The following is a 22,963-nucleotide window of genomic DNA, read 5'->3' as shown; positions in this document are numbered from 1 at the left end:
GTGATCTCATTTGTCCATTTTTGCTTTGATTGCCTGTGCTTGTGTGGTATGCCTTAAGAATTTTTTGCCCAGAGCATTGTCCTGGAGAATTTACCCAATGTTTTCTTGTAGTAATTTCATAGTTTGTGGTCTTAGGTATAAGTCTTTAACCCATTTTGATTTTATTTTGAATATGTTGAGACATAGGGGCCTAGTTTCATTCTTCTGCATATGGATATCCAGTTTTCCTAGCACCACTTAGTGAAGATACTGTCTTTTCCCCAGTGTATGTTCCTGGCCCCTTTGTAAAAAAATGACTTCACTGTAGGTGTGATGATTTGTTTGTGGCTTCTTTATTCTGTTCCATTGTCCTTTGTGTCTGTTTTTACACCAGTACCATGTCATTTTGGTTACTATAGCTTTGTAGTATAATTTGAAGTCAGGTAATGTGATTCCTTCAGTTTTGTTATTATTGCTTGGGATAGTGTTGGCTATTCTGTGGTTCCGTATAAATTTTAGAATTGTTTTTTCTATTTCTTAATTTTTTCTTTTTTGAGACAGGGTCTTGCTCTGTCACCCAAGCTGGAGTTCAGTGGTGCGATCCTGGCTCACTGTAACCACTGCCTCCCAGGTTCAAGCCATCCTCTCACCTCAGCTTCCTGAGTAGCTGGGACTACAGGCCCATTCCACCACACCTGGCTAATTATTGTATTTTTTTGTAGAGACAGGGTTTTGCCATGTTGCCCAGGCTGGTTTCAAACTTTCTGAGCTCAAGCAATTCACCCACTTCAGCTTCCCAAAGTACTGGCATTACAGGCATGAACCCCTGCACCCTGCCTTTTTTTTCATGAAGAATCTTCACAGATGATAAAAATATAAATTCCATATAAATTTTATGATTTTTTTTTTATTTCTGTGAAGAATCTTATAGGTATTTTGATAGGGATTGCACTGAGTCTGGAGATTCCTTTGGGTAATATGCACATTTTAACTATGTTTATTCTTTCAATTCATACACATGGAATATATTCTATTTTTTGTGTCCTTATCAGTTTATTTCGCAGTGCTTTATAGTTTTCATTGTAGACATCTTTCATTTCTTTGGTTAAAATAATTCCTAGGTAGTTAAATTTTTGTTGCTACTGCAAATGGAATTACTTTGTAAATTTCTTTTTCAGATTGTTCACTGTTGGCCTATAGAAATGCTACAGATTTTTGGATGTTGATTTTTATATTCTGCAATTTTACTGAATTTGTTTATCAGTTCCAACAGTTTTATTGTGGAGTCTTTAGGTATTTCCAAATATAAAATTATATCATCTGTAAAAGAGGATCATTTGACTTCTTCCTTTCCAATTTGGATGCCCTTTCTTTCCTTCTCTTCTCTGGTTGCTCTAGCTAGGACTTCCAGTACTGTGTTGAACAACAATGGTGAAAGTGGGCATCCTTGTCGTATTCTAGACCTTAGAGGCAAGGCTTTCTCACTTTTCCCGTTCAGTATGATACTAGCTGTGAGTCTGTCATATATGGCTTTTATTTGTTGTATGTTCCTTCTATACCTAGTTTTTTGAGTTTTTATTATGAAGGGATTTTGAATTTTATCAAATGCTTTTTTAGCATCAATTGAAATGATCTTATGGTTTTCTTCCTTCATTCTGCTGATCTGATGTATCACACTGATTGTTTTGCATGTATTGGACTGTCCTTGCATCCCAGACATAAATCCCCCTTGGTCATGATGAATGATTTTTCTAATGTACTGTTGAATTAGGTTTGCTAGTATTTTGTTGAGGATTTTTGCATCAATATTTTTCAGAGATATTTGCCAGTAGTGTTTTGTGGTTTTTTGTTTGTTTGTTTGTTTGTTTTTTGATGTGTCTTTAGCTGTTTTTGGTATCAGGGTAATACTGGCATTATAGAGTCTAGAAGTATTCCCTTCTCTACTTTTCAGAATAGTTTGAGTAGGATTGGTATTAATTCTTCTTTAATACTTGGTAGAATTCAGCAGTGACACCATTTGAGTGCCAGGCTTTTCTTTATTGGGAGACTTTTTATTACAGCTTCAATCTCATTACTTGTTTTTGTTCTGGACAGGTTTTGGGTTTCTTCATGGTTCAATTTTTTTTTTTGAGACAGAGTCTCACTCTGTTGCCCAGGCAGGAGTGCAGTGGTATGGTCTCAGCTCACTGCAACCTCTGCCTCCTAGGCTCAAACAATTATTGTGCCTCAGCCACCCAAGTAGTTGGGATTACAGGCATGTGCCATCATGCCTGGCTAATTTTTTGTACTTTTAGTAGAGACAGGGTTTCACCATGTTGGCCAGGTTGGTCTTGAACTCCTGGCCTCAAGTGATCCACCCACCTTGGCCACTCAAAGTACTGGGATTACAAGTGTGAATCACCATGCCTGGCCCATGGTTCAATCTTGTTCTCATAATAGTGAGTGAGTTCTCACAAGTCTTGATGGTTCTATAAGTAGAAGCTTCCCCTTCTCTTGCACCTCTCACCTGCCCCCATGTAAGCCGTGCTTGCTTCCCCTTCCCTTTCTGCCATGATTGTAAGTTTCCTAAGGCCTCCTAGCCATGCTTCCTATTAATCCTGCAGAACTGTGACTGAATTAAACCTCTTTCCTTTATAAATTACCCAGACTCAGGTAGTATCTTTAAAGCAATGGGAGATTGGACTAATACAGTAAATGGGTCCTGGTAGAATAGGGTACTGCTCTAAAGATAACCTGAAAGTGTGGAAGCAACTTTGGAACTGGGTAATAGGCAGAAGTTGGAACAATTTGGAGAGCTCAGAAGAAGACAGGAAGATGTGGGAAAGTTTGGAGCTTCCTAGAGACTTACTGAATGGTTTTGACCAAAATGCTGATAGTGATATGGACAATGAAGTCTGGGTTGAGCTGGTCTCAGATGGAGATGAGGAACTTATGTTTAAAAGGAAATCAGAACATAAAAGTTTGGAAAATTTGCAGTCTGACTATGTGGTATACAAGTAAAACCCATTTTCTGGGAAGGAAGTCAAGCTGGCTGCAGAAATTTGCATAAGTAATGAGGAGCCGAATGTTAATAGCCAAGACAATGGGGAAAATGTCTCCAAGGTATGTCAGAGACCTACTGGGAAGCTTCTGTCACAGGCCTGGAGGACTAAGAGGCAAAAATGGTTTTGTGGCCCAGGCCAGGGACCTGCTGCTTTGTGCAGCCTCGGGACTTGGTACTCTGTGTCCCAGCCACTCCAACCTTAGTGGTGGCTAAATGGGGCCAAGGTATGGCTTAGCATTGCTTCAGAGGGTGCAAGCCCCAAGCCTTGGCAGTTTCCACGTGGTGTTGGGCCTGTGGATGCACAGAAGGCAAGAGTTGAGGTTTGTGAACCTCCACTTATATTTTAGAGGATGTATGGAAATGCCTGGAAGTCCAGGCAGAAGTCTGCTGCAGGGGCAGAGCCCTCATGGAGAACCTCTGCTAGGTCAGTGCAGAAGAGAAATGTAGGGTTGGAACCCCCATGCAGAGTTCCCACTGGGGCACTTCCTAGTGCAGCTGTGAGAAGAGGGCCACCATCCTCCAGACCCCAGACCCACTGACAGCTTGCGCTGTGTACCTGGAAAAACCACAGACCCTCTGGGTTTTGAACTTGCATGGGTTTTGTGGCTCCTTTATTTTGGCCAATTTCTCTCATTTGGAATGGGAACATTTAACCAATGATACCCCCATTGTATCTTGGAAGTAACTAACTTGTTTTTGGTTTCACAAGATGAGACTTTGGATTTGGACTTTTGAGTTAATGCTGGAACGAATTAAGACTTCAGAGGATTGTTGGGAAGGCATGATTGGTTTTGGAATGTTAGGACATGAGATTTGGGAGGGGGCAGGGGCAGAATGATATGGTTTGGCTTTGTGTCCCCACCCAAATCTTATCTTGAATTGTAATCCAAATTGTAATCCCCAGGTGTTGAGGAAAGGTCCTGGTGGGAGGTGATTAGATCATGGGGGTGGTTCCCCCGTGCTTTTCTCATGACAGTGAGTTCTCATGAGATCTGATGGTTTTATAAGTAGATGTTCCCACTGCTCTCATGCTTCTTGCCTGCCACCATGTAAGATGTGCTTGCTTTCCCTTAGTCCTCCACCATGATTGTAAGTTTCTTGAGGCCTCTTAACCATGCTTTCTGCTAAGCCTGCAGAACTGTGAGTCAATTAAACCTCTTTCCTTTATAAATTACCTAGTCTCAGGTTGTATCTTTATAGCAGTGAGAATGGACTAGTACAGATATGGACAGTGAAGTCTGGACTGAGGAGGTCTCAAATGGAGATGAGGAACTTATTGGGAACTATGATAAAGGTCACTCTTGTTCTGCTTTAGCAAAAAGACTAGTGGCATTGTGCCCCTGTTCTAGAGATCTGTGGAACTTTGAACTTGACAGAGATGATTTAGGTTATCTGGCAAAAGAAATTTTTTTTTGAGACAGGATCTCACTCTGTCACCCAGGCTAGAGTGCAGTTGTATGATCTCAGTCACTGCAACCTCTGCTTCCCAGGCTCAAGCAATTTTCTAGCCTCAGCCTCCCAAGTAGCTGGACCTACAGGTTCACACCATCACATAGAGCTAATTTTTGTATTTTTTATAGAGAAAGATTTGGCTGTGTTGCCCAGGCTGGTCTCAAACTCCTGAGCTCAAAGCGACCTACCCAACTTAGCCTCCCAAAGTGCTGAGATTATAGGCATGAGCCAACGTGTCTGGCCAGGTGGAAGAAATTTCCAAGTAACAAAGCATTCAAGCTGTGGCCTGGCTGCTTCTAAAAGCCTATGCTCATTTGCATAAGCACTGAAATGAATTGAAACTTGAACTTATATTTAAAAGGAAGCAGAGCATGAACATGTGGAAAATTTGCAGCCTGGCTATGTGGTAGAAAAGAAAAACTCATTTTCAGGGGAGGAATTTAAGCCCAAGCTGGCTGCAGAAATTTGTATAAGTAAAGAGGAGCCAAAGGTTCATAGCCAAGACAATGGGGAAAATGCCTCCAGGGCATTTCAGAGACCTTCATGGCAGCCCCTCCCATCACAGGCCCAGAAGCCTAGGAGGGAAAAATGGTTTCATGGTCTGGGTATTGGTCCTCAGGCCTCGCTGCCCTGTGCAACCTAAGGACACTGCTCCCTGCATTCCAGCCACTCCAGCTCCAGTTGTGGCTAAAAGAGCCCCAGATACATCTCAGATCACTGCTCCAGAGGGTGCAAGCTGGAAGCTGCCAAGACTTCTTTGTGGTGTTAAGCCTGTAGGTGCACAAAGGGCAAGAGTTGAGGCTTGGGAGTGAAGTGACACAAGCACCCCTGTGGCCACCACCACTATGACTTTGTTGGGTCAGAGCTGCAGCCAGAACAGCACTGGGTCTCACCCAAGGCCTGCTGTAATGAATCCCTTGCTACTGTCTGTGTTTACACAAGGTCCTGGGGCTCTACAATTAGCAGGTGGAAAAGCCACCCAGGCCTATGTTTTTTTTACTTCAAGAAAGCAAGTTCCTCAAAACCCCAGGTGGGTCCAGAGATGTTCTCTGGGAGTTGAGGACTAGAGTTGAAAGCTTTAGCAGCCTACCTGGTATTCTATTTTACTGCAGCTGAGCTGGCACTCAAACCACAAGATGCAATCTTTTTCACTGTTCCCTCCCCTTTTCAAAGGCAGAGGAGCCTCACTCCGTAGCCACCACCACCACATGCCACAAGGAGTACTGCCAGACTACTGGTAATTGTCCCTAAAGGCTCAAGGTCTCTTAAGTCAGCTGTGGTGAATACTGCCTGGCCTGGGACTTGCCCTTCAGTGGGCACCCTTACAGCCCAGGGCAGGTCCAGAAATGCCATCCAAGAGTCCAGTCCTGGAATCAAGGACCCCAAGAGCCCACTTGGTACTCTACTTCTCTGTGGCCATGCTGATACATAAGGTAGAAGACAAAGTCCCCTTTACTTTTCCCTCTGCTTTTTTCAAGCAGAAGGAATTTCTCCCAGTAGCCACTACAACTGGTAATGTGCTGTCTCACCTGAAGCCGGCAAGTCTCAGAGGCTTACCCAAGGTCCTTGACATAGTACCTGGGTATTGCTGCTGGTTATTCAGGGCTTAAGGGCTCTTTAGTTAGCAGGTGATGAATGCTTCCATGTCTGAGCCCTTTTCTTCAAGGCAGCAGGTTTTCTTCTGGCCCAGGATGTGTCTAGAAATGTTGTCCAAGAGCTAGGGCCTGAACAGGGGCCTCATGACTCTGGCCAGTGCCCTATCCTGCTGTAGCTGAGCTGATATCCAAGTTGCAAAACAAGTCCTCCCCACTCTTCCCACTCGTCTCCTCAAGTAGAAGGAAGGACAACCAGGTCTCTTGCAAGCTGTGAAGTCTGGTTTTAGAGGAGGAGTGATGCCAGTGCTCCGTTAGCCACCCTGGCTGGTGTCTCAGTTGGTCAGGTGCCTCCCCGCCCCCCTAACCCAGTCCCCTGTCTCTGGGCCTAGTTCAGCACTAGGACTTGTCTTAGAGTTGCAGTCCTTATAGCCTATACTGCCTTTCAAGTTTACTTAGAGACATACAGCACTGTAGCCCTCAGTGGTGAGGTTTGCAGGTACTCAAGTACAGACTGCTGGGACTAGCAATTCCCCTCTGGCTAGGGCTTATTTAAATGCTACCTGTGTGGGCAAGTGTCAGCTGAGTTCAGTCCGATTTTCCTTTCTGCTCTAACAGGACATCACTGAGTTTAATCCCTCCAATTGCTGTGCTCTCTCTCCCCCAGCATCCAGAGATGCTCTCTGCACCCCACTACAGTTGCCTGGGGCAGGAGTGGTGGTGTCAGGAATTCAAGACTGTTCTCTTCTGTTTCTTCGGTCCCTCTTTCAGGGATACAAAGTGATATGAAGATAAAACCAGGTACTAGGAGTGCTCTCGTGAATTTTGGTTCTTTGGTAGATAGTTGTTAAATTGGTGTTCTTGTAGGGGTAACAATTGATAGAGCCTTCTGTTCCACCATATTGCTCCACCTCTGCTCCTGCTTTCACATTGGGTTATTTTTAAATTTTTTAAATTAATATACTTCATTTTTGGAGCATTGTTAGGCTTACAGAAAAACCGAATAGAAAGTACAGGAAGCTTCCATTTACTTCCTATCTCCCCTACCCACATTCTTCCCTATTATTAACATCTTGCATTGGTAGGTACTGTTGATACGATTGATGAATCAATATCAATACATTGTTACTAACTCAACTCATAGTTTACATTTAGGTTTACCCTTTGTGTTGTACATTTCTATGGATTTGTAAAACACATGTCATGTACCCACCATTGCAGCATAATACAGAATAGTTTCACTCCATAAAAATCCCCTGTGTGCCAGCTATTCATTCCATCTCTTTAACACTCCCCCCGCCCCCAACTCTGGAAGCCACTGATAGTTTTGATCTCTATAGTACCGCCTTTTACAACATTGGAAACATAAAAGTATGTCGGCTTTACAAACTGGTTTCCTTTATTGAGTATTATGCATTTACTTCTTCCATGCCTCTTTCTGGCTTGAATTTATGACAGAATAATATTCCATTGTATGTATGTATGTATGTATGTACTGCAGTTTGTTTACTCATTCACCTATTGAAGGATATCTTTGTTGCTTTCAATTTTTATCAATTTATGAGTAAATTGGCTATAGCTATATGTACACAGATTAAGTTTTTCAATACATTGTGTAAATACCTAGGAGTGTGACAACTGGATTATATGGTAAGACAGTGTTTAGCTTTGTAAGAAACTGCCAAAATGCCTTCCAAATTGGCTGTATCGTTTTGCATTCCCACCAGCAATGAAGGAGAGATATCTGCACTCCAGACGTTTTAAAGTTCTTTTAAAAAGTTATTTATTTATTTAATTGAACTGTTGTAATTGTTTATATATATGGGGTACAATTTAAAGTTTTGATACATATCTATGTTGTATAATGATCCAGTCTGGGTAGTCAATGTACGTATCACCTCATGCATTTACATTCCTTGAGGTGAGAACCTTCAAAAGCCTCTCTTTTGAAGAGCTATTTTGTAATATACAATATTTTAATGTCAACCATAGTCCCTATACTGTGCAATAGAACACCAGAATTTACTCCTTCTAATTGTAACTTCATACCCATTTACCAACTTCTCCTATCCTCCTCTTTTCCTCCATCTGAAGGTTTTTTCCTTTTCAATGTTTCTATGGGGGAAGGAGAGCTTGCAGTTTTCTAGCCTGATACTTTACTGATCTCACTCTCACTTAAAACTTTTTAAAACATCTGTGATTTCAAAAATAATACATACTAATTCATGAAAAGCCAGATGAGACACACAAAGAGAGAACTAAATTCAAGATTTTTAGAAGACTAAACACAACACACACACACACACACACACACACGATTACTCAAACGTAACTCATTTCTAGAATTTGTCTGTACGCCCAAACAGTCCTCTTCACATCATTGAAATAGTCTGCTAATTTATACAACATTGTGACTGGGGGGTTTCCTGGTGTATCTTTTCAGTATCTGTGATATTATGAATACGCACACACACACACACACACACACACACACACACAGGTTTTCATCCATAGTCCCTAGCTTACAATGCCCACAACCTTGTTACAGTTTTGTTATAATTAATGTTGGAGTGCTTTAGGCCTCAGAAACATACCTGAAGAAACAGAATCCCTCTCTTTCTCTGACCCTTTCCTGTCCTTTTTCACCTACCCAAGGCAGGACTAATCTGATTATGGGGCAGAAGACCCTCATTCCAGAGGGGGTCCTGCCCAATATCCTAAAGAAAGAATGGTAAACACAGAGGCCAAGACTGAACAGACAGGCCTTGCTGGGTTTAGATCATGTACTTTTTCCAATCACATTTTTACATGGTTCTCAATCATGCCTATATAATGAAGCCTCCACAAAAACTCAAAATGGTAGGGTTCAGAGAGCTTCTGGATAGCTGAACACGTGGGGGCTCCTTGACGATTGTGCACAAGGAGGGCATGGAAGCTCTGTGCCCCTTGCACCATATGTCACCCTATGCATCTCTTCTTCCATATCCTATATAATACCCTTTATAATAACTGGGTAAGCATAAGTGTTTTCCTGAGTTCCATTCCAACAAATTAACCAAACTCCAAAAAGGAGTCATGGGAACCCCAAATTGGAACTTGTTGATCAGAAGTTCTGGAGGCCTACACGTGTGACTGGTAGCTGAAGCTGGTGACTGGACGTCCAACCTGGGGGATCTGACACTATACCCAGGTAGATGGTGTCAGAATTGATTTGAAGGACACATAGCTGGTATCTGCTGCTTGTTGTGTGTGAAAAAAAAAACAAAAGCACTTGGTCACAGAAGTCTTCTTTAGTGTTGATTGTTGTTGCAGTGTGAGAGCAGAGGACAAAAATGGTTTGACAGTTTGGTGAAAACAGTACCTGAATGTAAAAAGCAGCCTAATTATCTTTCTAATATGACTTCCCTCATGTCATCCCCCCTCTTACAGATTCCAGTCAAAATTTCCCATCACATCAAATAATAAATGGATAACTAGCTATTACTGCTCCCCAAAGGGCCCAACCCTTTTTATCTGTTCCTATTTTTCAATAATTATTAATATACATATAATGTATAAATTAGTACATTTTATAATTCTTACCATTACAATTACTTTTATTCCTCTTTCTACTTTTACTACATTACTTTCTTCTTAGAAATTAGTTTTTTTTATTGTGGCCAGTTTATTTCAGGCTGAGATCAACTCATTCTTGTACTTTTAAAATATTTCTGACTGCACTGAATTTAAAACAAATCTTTCAATGTTGCACACAACACATTTAAATATTAATATATTCTTCTTTTCTAAATATTACTTTGTATAAATTCTCCCAGCTAAAAGGTATGATTCATAAGAGGAGAAAAATAAATGAGGTAAACTGCTTTAGGTAACTTCCTTATACCAAATTGAGTCTGTTTTCATGCAATTCTATGTTAAAACTATTTTTGAAAAGGAAAGGGAGATGGTTTCTAAGATAATTTCATGATGTGCTAATTCTGGATTGAGTCAGAAAGAAGTTGAAGTCAAATCCTTTATAGAAAATTAACTCTTGAGGTATCCTTAGCTTATGATAAAACACACAGATTTTAAGGGTGCAGCTTGATGAGCTTTTACTTGAAATCACCATTGCAATCAATATATTTGACTGATACTTTACATTTTTCCAGAAAGGTCTCTTTATGCCCCATTCCCCTGCTCATACATCTAGAAACTAATAATTACATTTCTATTTCCATAGATTAATTTGAAGTATCCTAGAACTTCATACAAATTAAATCATACATTAACTACTCCATTTGGTCTGCCTTGTCTCATAATTTCTTTGAAATTCAACCTTGATCTTGCATGTTTCAGAAGTTTGTTCGTGTTATAACAGAGGAGTATTTCAATGAATGAATATATCAGTGTGTTTATCTATTCACCTATCAAGGACAAGTTCTTGGTTTCCAGGTTGCAGAATACATTTATGAATAATGCTGCTGTGAACATTCATAGACAAGACTATGTGGTAAGTTCCTAGGACTGAAATTGCTGGATCATAGTGTAGGTATATGTTTAACTTGATAAATTATAGTTACACACCCTAATTTTTCTCATGACATTTTACTCTCCAGTTCATCCATTACCCTCAACTCCATTTGATTTCTCTAATTTCCAAGTCTATCCTCAAAATTCTTTCAAGGAAAAGTTTCTACTTTCCTTATTGATTACGCTTCCCTCTTTTAATTACAGGTTGAGACCTTCCCTCCTTTAGGCTTGAGAAAAATGTCCTTAAGTGTCCTAACCTTGCATCAAACCCACTTACTGATCAAACTCCACTTATGACTTCCCTTAGAGGACAAGGGACATTTCAGCTCAGTTATACACTGCTATTCTCAATTCCTGCCATTTTTTTCCTCTTCCTTTGACCCCCTGACCTACCTCTCCAGCTCACTGAAAACAGCCTCCCCTGACGAGCACACCATTGTTATGTAATAGCCTAACCCTTCCCACTCACCTATCAGGGGGTGCCAAGCCTGCAGACTCACTCTGCTTTCATCATAACTGCCCTGAGGAGAAGGCTGAAGACTGAGGAATCATCTTTGTGCCTCCCATTTGATTGCATTTTCTTTGGTCAAAAGTTCCCTTATTCATGGGACCTGCCTGGGTCCAGGACCCCTTGACAGGTGCTCTCTGGCTGCCTGTCCTCTGGGCACTCTTGTCCCAGGTCTATTGTTTTCATGACCCACCAGGATGGCGCTTTACCTCCTCAGAAATTGTGATCCCCAGGAAAGTGCCCCACAGGAGGCGTGGAGTTGAGATGCCAGACCAACTCTCTTACAGCATGCGTTTCCGGGGCCGAAGGCAAGTGATTCACATGAAGCTCAAGAAGAACATGATGCCCAGACATTTACCTGTTTTTACTGATAATGACCAGGGGGCCATGCAGGAGAACTACCCTTTTGTCCCGCGAGACTGTTACTATGACTGCTACCTGGAAGGGGTTCCTGGGTCTGTGGCCACATTGGACACCTGCCATGGAGGGCTGCGTGGCATGCTGCAGGTGGATGACTTGACTTATGAAATCAAACCCCTGGAGGCTTCTTCCAAATTTGAGCATGTAGTATCCCTGCTTGTGTCAGAAGAAAGACCGGGAGAGGCTAGTAGATGTAAGACTGAAGGGGAGGAGAGAGATCAAGAATCTGAAAAGGTAAAACTGTCTGAAACTCCCAGAGCAGGCCATGTTTATTTGTGGAGGCATCATAGAAAAAACTTGAAAATTCACTACACGGTTACTAATGGATTATTCCAGCGGAACCCTAATGTGTCACACATAATAGAGAATGTAGTGATTATTAACGGTATCATACATACCATTTTCAAACCAGTTTATTTAAATGTTTATGTACGTGTTTTGTTCATATGGAATCAAAAGGATGCAATAAAATTTTATGGGAGGCCGGCACAAACTGCTGTAGAATTGTTTGGTTTGTGGAAATACCGTAAAGTTTATCCAACAATTGCACATGATACCTCAGTTGTTTTTACAGCATATCGACTTGGAAACCGGGACTGTTATACCAGCTTTGATGGAATATGCAACCCCAACTGGGGAGCAATGTTTGTGTATTTAATGAGGTATCACTTATTTAAGGGGGCATGTTTAACAGCACATACACTAGGTCATAACTTGGGCTTGTCACATGATTCTGCAGGTTGTTATTGTTTTCGACGAACCAACTGTCTCATGGCTCCTGTTCCTGATCTTAATGATATGATGAGCAATTGTTCTTATGAGCGGATGCAAAACAGGTTGAATATGTGGGATCCTTGTTTGAGTGATCCAAATGCTCCATACACTAATTTTCCTTATGTAGCTCCTCGTTGTGGAGACAAGATCAAAAATCAGAGGGAAGAATGTGACTGTGGCTCCCTTAAAGATTGTGCCAATGATAGATGTTGTGAGACCTCTTGTATCCTTTCTCTTGGCAGTGTTTGCAATACAGGACTTTGCTGCCGTGAGTGTAAATATGCTGCCCCTGGAGTGGTTTGCAGAGACTTGGGTGGTATATGTGATCTACCAGAATACTGTGATGGGAAAAACGAAGAGTGTCCAAATGACGTCTATGTCCAGGATGGAACCCCATGTTCAGCAGTATCTGTTTGTGTAAGAGGAAACTGCAGTGACCGTGATATGCAGTGTCAAGCCCTTTTTGGCTACCAAGTGAAAGACGGCTCCCCTGCATGCTATCAACAATTGAATAGGATTGGTGACCGATTTGGAAACTGTGGCGTTATTCGACGGCGAGGAGGAAGTAAACCTTTTCCATGTGAAGAAGATGATGTTTTTTGTGGAATGTTGCACTGTAGTGGTGTCAGCAAGATTCCCGGTGGAGGTGAGCACACTACATTTCGTAGTATATTAGTACACGACATAAAAGAAGAAAAATGCTTTGGCTATGAAGCACACCAAGGGACAGACTTGCCAGAAATGGGGCTGGTAGTGGATGGTGCAACCTGTGGCCCAGGGAGCTACTGTCTTAAACACAACTGTACTTTTTATCAAGACCTGCATTTTGAGTGTGATCTTAAAACATGCAATTACAAAGGAGTATGTAACAACAAAAAACATTGCCACTGTGTGCTTGGGTGGCAACCACCAACATGTGAACTGAGAGGAACAGGAGGTAGTATAGATAGTGGCCCTCCACCTGACAAACAATATCGTATAGCAAGCAGCATACTTGTGAATACAAACCGAGCACTACTTTTAATATTTACTCGTTACATCCTTTTTCTGGTTTCGCTTCTCTTTGGTGGCTTTTCACAAGCATTACATTTTTATGGAAGAGAAAGGGAAGGAGACAACACAATGGAGTAAATTACATTGACACTTACTGGGAGATATAATCAATAGTCACTCTGACAATTAGATCATCTTTTAGCAATTTGATGTCATCTTGAAATAAAATCACTTGGCAATTTAAAAAGGGTCTGTGTGTTTAAATTTACTTAACATTTCATGTCTGGTCATATTCTCAATACTTCTACAGATGACGGCAGAAACTCCTAGATTCACTAACAAGAGGACTTGTACTCATTTATGATTTGGGGTCTAATGTTTTCTAGATACCCCTGTGGCAAATCCTGTTTGCACTAATATACATTTGCTTTGCTTTAACACTCTTAAGGTCTTTTTCTTTTTCTTATTTAAATTTAATTAACATTTCATGTCAGGTCATATTCTCAATACTTCTACAGATGACGGCAGAAACTCCTAGATTCACTAACAAGAGGACTTGTACTCATTTATGATTTGGGGTCTAATGTTTGCTAGATACCCCTGTGGCAAATCCTGTTTGCACTAATATGCATTTGCTTTGCTTTAACACTCTTAAGGTCTTTTTCTTTTTCTTATTTTTGAGACAGGGTCTCACTCTGGCGCCCAGGCTGCCAGGCTGGAATGCAGTGGTGCTATCTTGGCTCACTGCAACCTCTGCCTCCTGAGTTCAAGCAATTCTCCCGCTTCAATCTCCTGAGTAGCTGGGATTACAGGCACACACCACCATGCCTGACTAATTTTTGTATTTTTAGGAGAGGGAGGGTTTCACCATGTTGGCCAGACTGGTCTCAAACTCCTGGCCTCAAGTGATTCACCTGCCTTGGCCTCCCAAAGTGCTGGGATTACAGGCGTTAGCCACCGCACCCAGCCTTAAGATCGTTTTCTGATTGGTTACATTTGAGATGTTTGTTATTTGTCCATTTTATTGTTAGTGTTAAACAAATAAGCATAAAAGGCTACTTTGGCACTTACATGGTAGGAAGATTTTAAAAATCTTTGTGTCATAGGCACCTTGAATTTCAACAGTGGTAATACATAATCTGTGTCTTGTAATAAATCTTAAAGAGAATGCTACATTGTTGCACAGATAAGTATGATGTTTGTTGTAGGTTCATTTTAGTTTGCTAATGGTTGTTTTTTATTTTAGTGGTGAATAGATGTTGGATTTTAGCCAAGTAATTGCATTATTGGATCTGATTATATAGTCTTTCTTCCTTAATCTTTAATGTACTGAATTATATTGATTGATTTTCAAATGTTGAAACAATGTTGCATTACTAAAATAAATTCAACTTGGTTGTAATATACTATCTTTTTTATACATTACTAAATCTGACTTAATATTTTGTGCAGGATTTTCTTTTTTAAGATGGAGTCTCACTCTGTCACCCAGGCTGGAGTGCAGTGGTGCAATCTCGACTCACTGCAGGCTCCACCTCCCAGGTTCATGCCATTCTCCTGCCTCAGCCTGCCGAGAGGCTGGGACTACAGGCACCCACCACCATGCCCGGCTAATTTTTTGTATTATTTTGTGTAGGATTTTTAAATCCATGGTCATGATTGAGAGCAAGCTATAATTTTCTTTCTTGTGCCCTCTTTCTTAGATTTGAGTGTCATGATTTTATACCATCTCTTAAAATGAATTGAAGAATGTTCAATGATACAACATTGGAGTTATTTATTTCTTGACCGTTAGGTTTAGCTTATAAAACCATCAAAGCTTGTTTTCCTTTTAGGAAGATTTTAAACTATTCATTCAAACTTTCAATTGAAAATTTTATTGAGACAATTATACATAGTTATAAAAATAATAGAAAGATCTCATATAGCTTTTACCTAGTTTCTCCCAATGGAAGAAAAATATAGTTATTAAACTATAGTACAATAACATAACTAGGTTGTTGACATCAATACAATTTCCTGGGCTTACTCAGATTGCCTCAGTTATATTTGTACTCATTTGTGTGTGAAAGTATGTAGCCACTCCTGCTTTTTTAAAATCAGTGTTTGCATGGTAAATCTTTTTCAATTCTTTTACATTCGGCCTATTTGATTAGATTTGAAGTGAATTTTTTATACACAGCATAGTATTGTGTCATGTTTATTTACCCACTCTGCTTCTCTCTGTCTTTAGATTGGTGTATTAAGATCATTTACATTTAAGGTAACTATTGTTAATGCTTAAGTCTTCCCTTTCATTATTTATTTCTATTTGTCATAGCTATTTCTTATTTGTATTTGGTTTTTGGTTTTCTGTTACCTCCATCTGTGTATTTGTTCATTCGCACACTGCTATAAAGAAATCCCTGAGACTGGGTAATTTATAAAGAAAAGAAGGTAATTGACTCAGTTCTGCAGGCAATACAGGAAGCATGATGCTGGCATCTGCTTCGCTTCAGGTGAGATCTCAGGAAACTTACAATCATGGCAGAAGGTGAAGGGGAAGCCATCACTTCATATGGCTGGAGAAGGACGGACAAAGAGAGTGAAGGGGGAGGTGCTACGCACTTTTAAACAAACAGATCTCATGAGAACTCACTCACCATTACCTGAGAAGATGATGCTAAACCATTCATGAAGGACTATCCCCATGATTCAATCACCTCTCACCATGCCCCACCTCCAACACTGGGGATTACAATTCAACATGAGATTTGGGTGGGGACACAGATACGCATCGTGTCAAGCTGCATCTATGTTACTGCAAAGGCATGATTTCATTCTTTGTATGGCTCTATAGTATTCCATGGTGTGGATGTACCACATTTTCTTTATCGAATCCACCATTGTTGGGCAGCTAGATTGGTTCTGTGTCTTTGCTATTGTGAATAGTGCTGCAATGAACATACAGGTGCATGTGTCTTTTTGATAGAACAATTTATTTTTTGTTGGCATATACCCAGTAATGGGATTGCTCAGTTGAATTTAAGTTCTCTTTCTAATTCTTTGAGAAATCTCCAAACTACTTTCCACAGTGTCCTTTGGCCAATCTTTAACAGTAGATCCGCTAGCTGCAAACTCTTGTAGTTCTCCTTCCTTTCAGAATGTCTTTATTTCCTGTTCATTCCTGAAGGACAGTTTCACATGATATAATATTCATGGTTGACAGCTCTTTCCTTTCAGTACTTGAAAAATGTTGTGCCACATCCTTCTCGCTTCCATGTTTTCTGATGAGAAATCTATTGTCATGGCTAACTAGTTTTCTCAGCACCATTTATTAAATAAGGAATCCTTTCCCCATTGCTTGTTTTTGTCAGGTTTGTCAAAGATCAGATGGTTGTAAATGTGTGGTGTTATTTCTGAGGCCTCTGTTCTGTTCCATTCGTCTATATATCTGTTTTGGTGCCAGTATCATGCTGCTTTCGTCACTGTAGCCTTGTACTGTAGTTTGAAGGCAGGTAGAGTGATATCTGCTGCTTTGTTCTTTTTGATTAGGATTGTGTTGACTATATGGGCTCTTTTTTGGTTCCATATGAAATTTAAAGTAACTTTCTCTAGTTCAGTGGAGAAAGTCAATGGTAGTTTGATAGGAATAGCACTGAATGTCTAAATTGCTCTGGGCAGTATGGCCGTTCTCACAATATTGATTCTTCCTATCCATGAGCAAGGAATTTTTTTTTCATTTGTTTGTGTCCTCTCTTCTTTCCTTGAGCAGTGGTTTGCAGTTCTCCTCGAAGAGGACTTCAGGTCCCTTGTAAGTTGTATTCCTAGGTATTTTATTTTCTTTGTAGCCATTGTGAATGAGAATTCACTCATGATTTGGCTCTATGCTTGTCTATTTTTGGTGTATTGGAATGCTTGTGATTTTTGCACATTGATTTTGTACCCTGAGACTTTGCTGAAGTTGTTCATCACAAAAGCAATGGCAACAAAAGCCAAAATTGACAAATGGGATCTAATTAAACTAAAGAGCTTCTGCTCAGCAAAAGAAACTATCATTAGAGTAAACAGGCAACCTACAGAGTGAGAGAAAATTTTAGCAATCTATCTATCTGACAAAGGTCTAATATCCCGAATCTACAAGAAACTTAAATTTACAAGGAAAAAACAAATCACCCCATCAAAAATAGGGCAAAGGATGTGAACAGACAATTCTTGAAAGAAGACATTTATATGGCCCACAAAGATGAAAAAAAAAATGCTCATCATCACTAGTCATTAGAGAAATGCCAATCAAAACCACAATGAGATGCCATCTCACGCCAGTTAGAATGGTGATCATTAAAAAGTGTGGAAACAACAGATGCGGGAAAGGATGGGGAGAAATTGATACTCTTTTACATTGTTGGTGAGAGTGTAAGTTAGTTCAACCGTTGTGGAAGACAGTGTGGCAATTCCTCAAGGATCTAGAACCAGAAATGCCATTCGACCCAGCAATCCCATTACTGGGTATATACCCAAAGGATTATAAATCATTATACTATAAAGGCACATATACACGTATGTTTATTGCAGCACTCAAAATTATTTTAATGAGAAGTTTCCACTTTCCTTATCATTGGATACGCTTCCCTCTTTTAATTACATGTTGAGTCCTTCCCTCATTTAGGCTTGAGAAAAATGTCCTTAAGTGTCCTAAACTTGCATCAAACCCACTTATTCATCAAACCCCACTTATGACTTCCCTTAGAGGACAAGGGACATTACAGCTCAGTTATATGCTGCTATTCTGAATTCCTGCCATTGTTTTCCTCTTCCTTTGACCCCCTGACCTACCTCTCCAGCTCACTGAAAACAGCCTCCCCTGACGAGCACACCATTGTTATGTAATAGCCTAACCCTTCCCACTCACCTATCAGGGGGTGCCAAGCCTGCAGACTCACTCTGCTTTCATCATAACTGCCCTGAGGAGAAGGCTGAAGACTGAGGAATCCTCTTTGTGCCTCCCATTTGATTGCATTTTCTTTGGTCAAAGGTTCCCTTATTCATGGGACTTGCCTGGGTCCAGGACCCCTTGACAGGTGCTCTCTGGCTGCCTGTCCTCTGGGCACTCTTGTCCCAGGTCTATTGTTTTCATGACCCACCAGGATGGCGCTTTACCTCCTCAGAAATTGTGATCCCCAGGAAAGTGCCCCACAGGAGGCGTGGAGTTGAGATGCCAGACCAACTCTCTTACAGCATGCGTTTCCGGGGCCGAAGGCACGTGATTCACATGAAGCTCAAGAAGAACATGATGCCCAGACATTTACCTGTTTTTACTGATAATGACCAGGGGGCCATGCAGGAGGACTACCCTTTTGTCCCGCGAGACTGTTACTATGACTGCTACCTGGAAGGGGTTCCTGGGTCTGTGGCCACATTGGACACCTGCCATGGAGGGCTGCGTGGCATGCTGCAGGTGGATGACTTGACTTATGAAATCAAACCCCTGGGGGCTTCTTCCAAATTTGAGCATGTAGTATCCCTGCTTGTGTCAGAAGAAAGACCGGGAGAGGCTAGTAGATGTAAGACTGAAGGGGAGGAGAGAGATCAAGAATCTGAAAAGGTAAAACTGTCTGAAACTCCCAGAGCAGGCCACGTTTATTTGTGGAGGCATCATAGAAAAAACTTGAAAATTCACTACACAGTTACTAATGGATTATTCCAGCGGAACCCTAATGTGTCACACATAATAGAGAATGTAGTGATTATTAACAGTATCATACATACCATTTTCAAACCAGTTTATTTAAATGTCTATGTACGTGTTTTGTGCATATGGAATCAAAAGGATTTAGTAAGGTTTAATCGGATGCCTGTCGGAAAAGCTGTAAGAGATTTTGGTGTGTGGAAATATCATAAATGGTATACAAATATTAAACATGATACCTCAGTTGTTTTTACAGCATATCGACTTGAAAACCGGGACTGTTACGCCAACTTTGATGGAATATGCAACCCCAACTGGGGAGCAATGTTTGTGTATTTAATGAGGTATCACTTATTTAGGGGGGCATGTTTAACAGCACATGCACTAGGTCATAACTTGGGCTTGTCACATGATTCTGCAGGTTGTTATTGTTTTCGACGAACCAACTGTCTCATGGCCCCTGTTCCTGATCTTAATGATATGATGAGCAATTGTTCTTATGAGCGGATGCAAAACAGGTTGAATAAATGGGATCCTTGTTTGAGTGATCCAAATATTCCATACACTAATTTTCCTTATGTAGCTCCTCGTTGTGGAGACAAGATCAAAAATCAGAGGGAAGAATGTGACTGTGGCTCCCTTAAAGATTGTGCCAATGATAGATGTTGTGAGACCTCTTGTATCCTTTCTCTTGGCAGTGTTTGCAATACAGGACTTTGCTGCCATGAGTGTAAATATGCTGCCCCTGGAGTGCTTTGCAGAGACTTGGGTGGTATATGTGATCTACCGGAATACTGTGATGGGAAAAACGAAGAGTGTCCAAATGACGTCTATGTCCAGGATGGAACCCCATGTTCAGCAGTATCTGTTTGTGTAAGAGGAAACTGCAGTGACCGTGATACGCAGTGTCAAGCCCTTTTTGGCTACGAAGTGAAAGACGGCTCCCCAGCATGCTATCAACAATTGAATAGGATTGGTGACCGATTTGGAAACTGTGGGGTTATTCTACGGCGAGGAGGAAGTAAACCTTTTCCATGTGAAGAAGATGATGTTTTTTGTGGAATGTTGCACTGTAGTGGTGTCAGCAAGATTCCCGGTGGAGGTGAGCACACTACATTTCGTAGTATATTAGTACACGACATAAAAGAAGAAAAATGCTTTGGCTATGAAGCACACCAAGGGACAGACTTGCCAGAAATGGGGCTGGTAGTGGATGGTGCAACCTGTGGCCCAGGGAGCTACTGTCTTAAACACAACTGTACTTTTTATCAAGACCTGCATTTTGAGTGTGATCTTAAAACATGCAATTACAAAGGAGTATGTAACAACAAAAAACATTGTCACTGTGTGTTTGGGTGGCAACCACCAACATGTGAACTGAGAGGAACAGGAGGTAGTATAGATAGTGGCCCTCCACCTGACAAACAATATCGTGTTGCAAGCAGCATCCTTGTGAATACAAACCGAGCACTACTTTTAATATTTACTCGTTACATCCTTTTTCTGGTTTCGCTTCTCTTTGGTGGCTTTTCACAAGCATTACATTTTTATGGAAGAGAAAGGGAAGGAGACAACACAATGGAGTAAATTACATTGACACTTACTGGGAGATATAATCAATAGTCACTCTGACAATTAGATCATCTTTTAGCAATTCTGATGTCATCTTGAAATAAAATCACTTGGCAATTTAAAAAGGGTCTGTGTGTTTAAATTTAATTAACGTTTCATATCTGGTCATATTCTCAATACTTCTACAGATGACGACAGAAACTGCTAGATTCACTAACAAGAGGACTTGTACTCATTTATGATTTGGGGTCTAATGTTTGCTAGATACCCCTGTGGCAAATCCTGTTTGCACTAATATACATTTGCTTTGCTTTAACTCTCTTAAGGTCTTTTTCTTTTTCTTATTTTTGAGACAGGGTCTCACTCTGGCGCCCAGGCTGCTAGGCTGGAATGCAGTGGTGCTATCTTGGCTCACTGCAACCTCTGCCTCCTGAGTTCAAGCAATTCTCCCGCTTCAATCTCCTGAGTAGCTGGGATTACAGGCACACACCACCATGCCTGACTAATTTTTGTATTTTTAGGAGAGGGAGGGTTTCACCATGTTGGCCAGACTGGTCTCAAACTCCTGGCCTCAAGTGATTCACCTGCCTTGGCCTCCCAAAGTGCTGGGATTACAGGCGTTAGCCACCGCACCCAGCCTTAAGATCGTTTTCTGATTGGTTACATTTGAGATGTTTGTTATTTGTCCATTTTATTGTTAGTGTTAAACAAATAAGCATAAAAGGCTACTTTGGCACTTACATGGTAGGAAGATTTTAAAAATCTTTGTGTCATAGGCACCTTGAATTTCAACAGTGGTAATACATAATCTGTGTCTTGTAATAAATCTTAAAGAGAATGCTACATTGTTGCACAGATAAGTATGATGTTTGTTGTAGGTTCATTTTAGTTTGCTAATGGTTGTTTTTTATTTTAGTGGTGAATAGATGTTGGATTTTAGCCAAGTAATTGCATTATTGGATCTGATTATATAGTCTTTCTTCCTTAATCTTTAATGTACTGAATTATATTGATTGATTTTCAAATGTTGAAACAATGTTGCATTACTAAAATAAATTCAACTTGGTTGTAATATACTATCTTTTTTATACATTACTAAATCTGACTTAATATTTTGTGCAGGATTTTCTTTTTTAAGATGGAGTCTCACTCTGTCACCCAGGCTGGAGTGCAGTGGTGCAATCTCGACTCACTGCAGGCTCCACCTCCCAGGTTCATGCCATTCTCCTGCCTCAGCCTGCCGAGAGGCTGGGACTACAGGCACCCACCACCATGCCCGGCTAATTTTTTGTATTATTTTGTGTAGGATTTTTAAATCCATGGTCATGATTGAGAGCAAGCTATAATTTTCTTTCTTGTGCCCTCTTTCTTAGATTTGAGTGTCATGATTTTATACCATCTCTTAAAATGAATTGAAGAATGTTCAATGATACAACATTGGAGTTATTTATTTCTTGACCGTTAGGTTTAGCTTATAAAACCATCAAAGCTTGTTTTCCTTTTAGGAAGATTTTAAACTGTTCATTCAAACTTTCAATTGAAAATTTTATTGAGACAATTATACATAGTTATAAAAATAATAGAAAGATCTCATATAGCTTTTACCTAGTTTCTCCCAATGGAAGAAAAATATAGTTATTAAACTATAGTACAATAACATAACTAGGTTGTTGACATCAATACAATTTCCTGGGCTTACTCAGATTGCCTCAGTTATATTTGTACTCATTTGTGTGTGAAAGTATGTAGCCACTCCTGCTTTTTTAAAATCAGTGTTTGCATGTTAAATCTTTTTCAATTCTTTTACATTCGGCCTATTTGATTAGATTTGAAGTGAATTTTTTATACACAGCATAGTGTTGTGTCATGTTTATTTACCCACTCTGCTTCTCTCTGTCTTTAGATTGGTGTATTAAGATCATTTACATTTAAGGTAACTATTGTTAATGCTTAAGTTTTCCCTTTCATTATTTATTTCTATTTGTTATAGCTATTTCTTATTTGTATTTGGTTTTTGGTTTTCTGTTACCTCCAGCTGTGTATTTGTTCATTCGCACACTGCTATAAAGAAATCCCTGAGACTGGGTAATTTATAAAGAAAAGAAGGTAATTGACTCAGTTCTGCAGGCAATACAGGAAGCATGATGCTGGCATCTGCTTCGCTTCAGGTGAGATCTCAGGAAACTTACAATCATGGCAGAAGGTGAAAGGGAAGCCATCACTTCATATGGCTGGAGAAGGACGGACAAAGAGAGTGGAGGGGGAGGTGCTACGCACTTTTAAACAAACAGATCTCATGAGAACTCACTCACCATTACCTGAGAAGATGATGCTAAACCATTCATGAAGGACTATCCCCATGATTCAATCACCTCTCACCATGCCCCACCTCCAACACGGGATTACAATTCAACATGAGATTTGGGTGGGGACACAGATACGCATCGTGTCAA

The 22,963-nt window shown here is 40.5% G+C and overlaps 3 protein-coding genes across 3 annotated transcripts in view; all 3 read left to right on the top strand.

Annotated features, from left to right (window-relative positions):
- Positions 1–13,517, top strand: part of ADAM20 (ADAM metallopeptidase domain 20) — a 33,797-nt gene extending 20,280 nt beyond the window's left edge. The window contains exon 2 of the mRNA XM_077941322.1: positions 10,780–13,517. Coding sequence (XP_077797448.1) covers positions 10,780–10,872 — 93 coding nt within the window. The 3' untranslated portion in view covers positions 10,873–13,517. The remainder of the gene's footprint in view (positions 1–10,779) is intronic.
- LOC713632 (disintegrin and metalloproteinase domain-containing protein 20-like) lies at positions 10,802–17,436 on the top strand. The gene has a single exon (XM_077941323.1). The coding sequence runs from the start codon at positions 11,180–11,182 to the stop codon at positions 13,406–13,408; it is 2,229 nt and encodes a 742-aa protein (XP_077797449.1). The 5' UTR covers positions 10,802–11,179; the 3' UTR covers positions 13,409–17,436.
- On the top strand, positions 17,412–21,579 carry LOC114679286 (disintegrin and metalloproteinase domain-containing protein 21-like). The gene has a single exon (XM_028850564.2). It carries the CDS (start codon positions 18,297–18,299, stop codon positions 20,523–20,525), a length of 2,229 nt encoding a protein of 742 aa, XP_028706397.2. The 5' UTR covers positions 17,412–18,296; the 3' UTR covers positions 20,526–21,579.
- The last annotated feature ends 1,384 nt before the right edge of the window (positions 21,580–22,963 follow it).

Source organism: Macaca mulatta, chromosome 7 (genome assembly GCF_049350105.2).
Source record: "Macaca mulatta isolate MMU2019108-1 chromosome 7, T2T-MMU8v2.0, whole genome shotgun sequence".
In the NCBI taxonomy this organism is placed as follows: domain Eukaryota; kingdom Metazoa; phylum Chordata; class Mammalia; order Primates; family Cercopithecidae; genus Macaca; species Macaca mulatta.
Note: the sequence above shows the minus strand (reverse complement) of the source record. Positions and strands in the feature narration are given on the sequence as shown.

Bases quoted from the DNA above. Each gene is read 5' to 3' on its own strand.
- LOC713632 (XM_077941323.1), top strand. From the start codon at position 11,180: ATGGGACCTGCCTGGGTCCAGGACCCCTTGACAGGTGCTCTCTGGCTG.
- LOC114679286 (XM_028850564.2), top strand. From the start codon at position 18,297: ATGGGACTTGCCTGGGTCCAGGACCCCTTGACAGGTGCTCTCTGGCTG.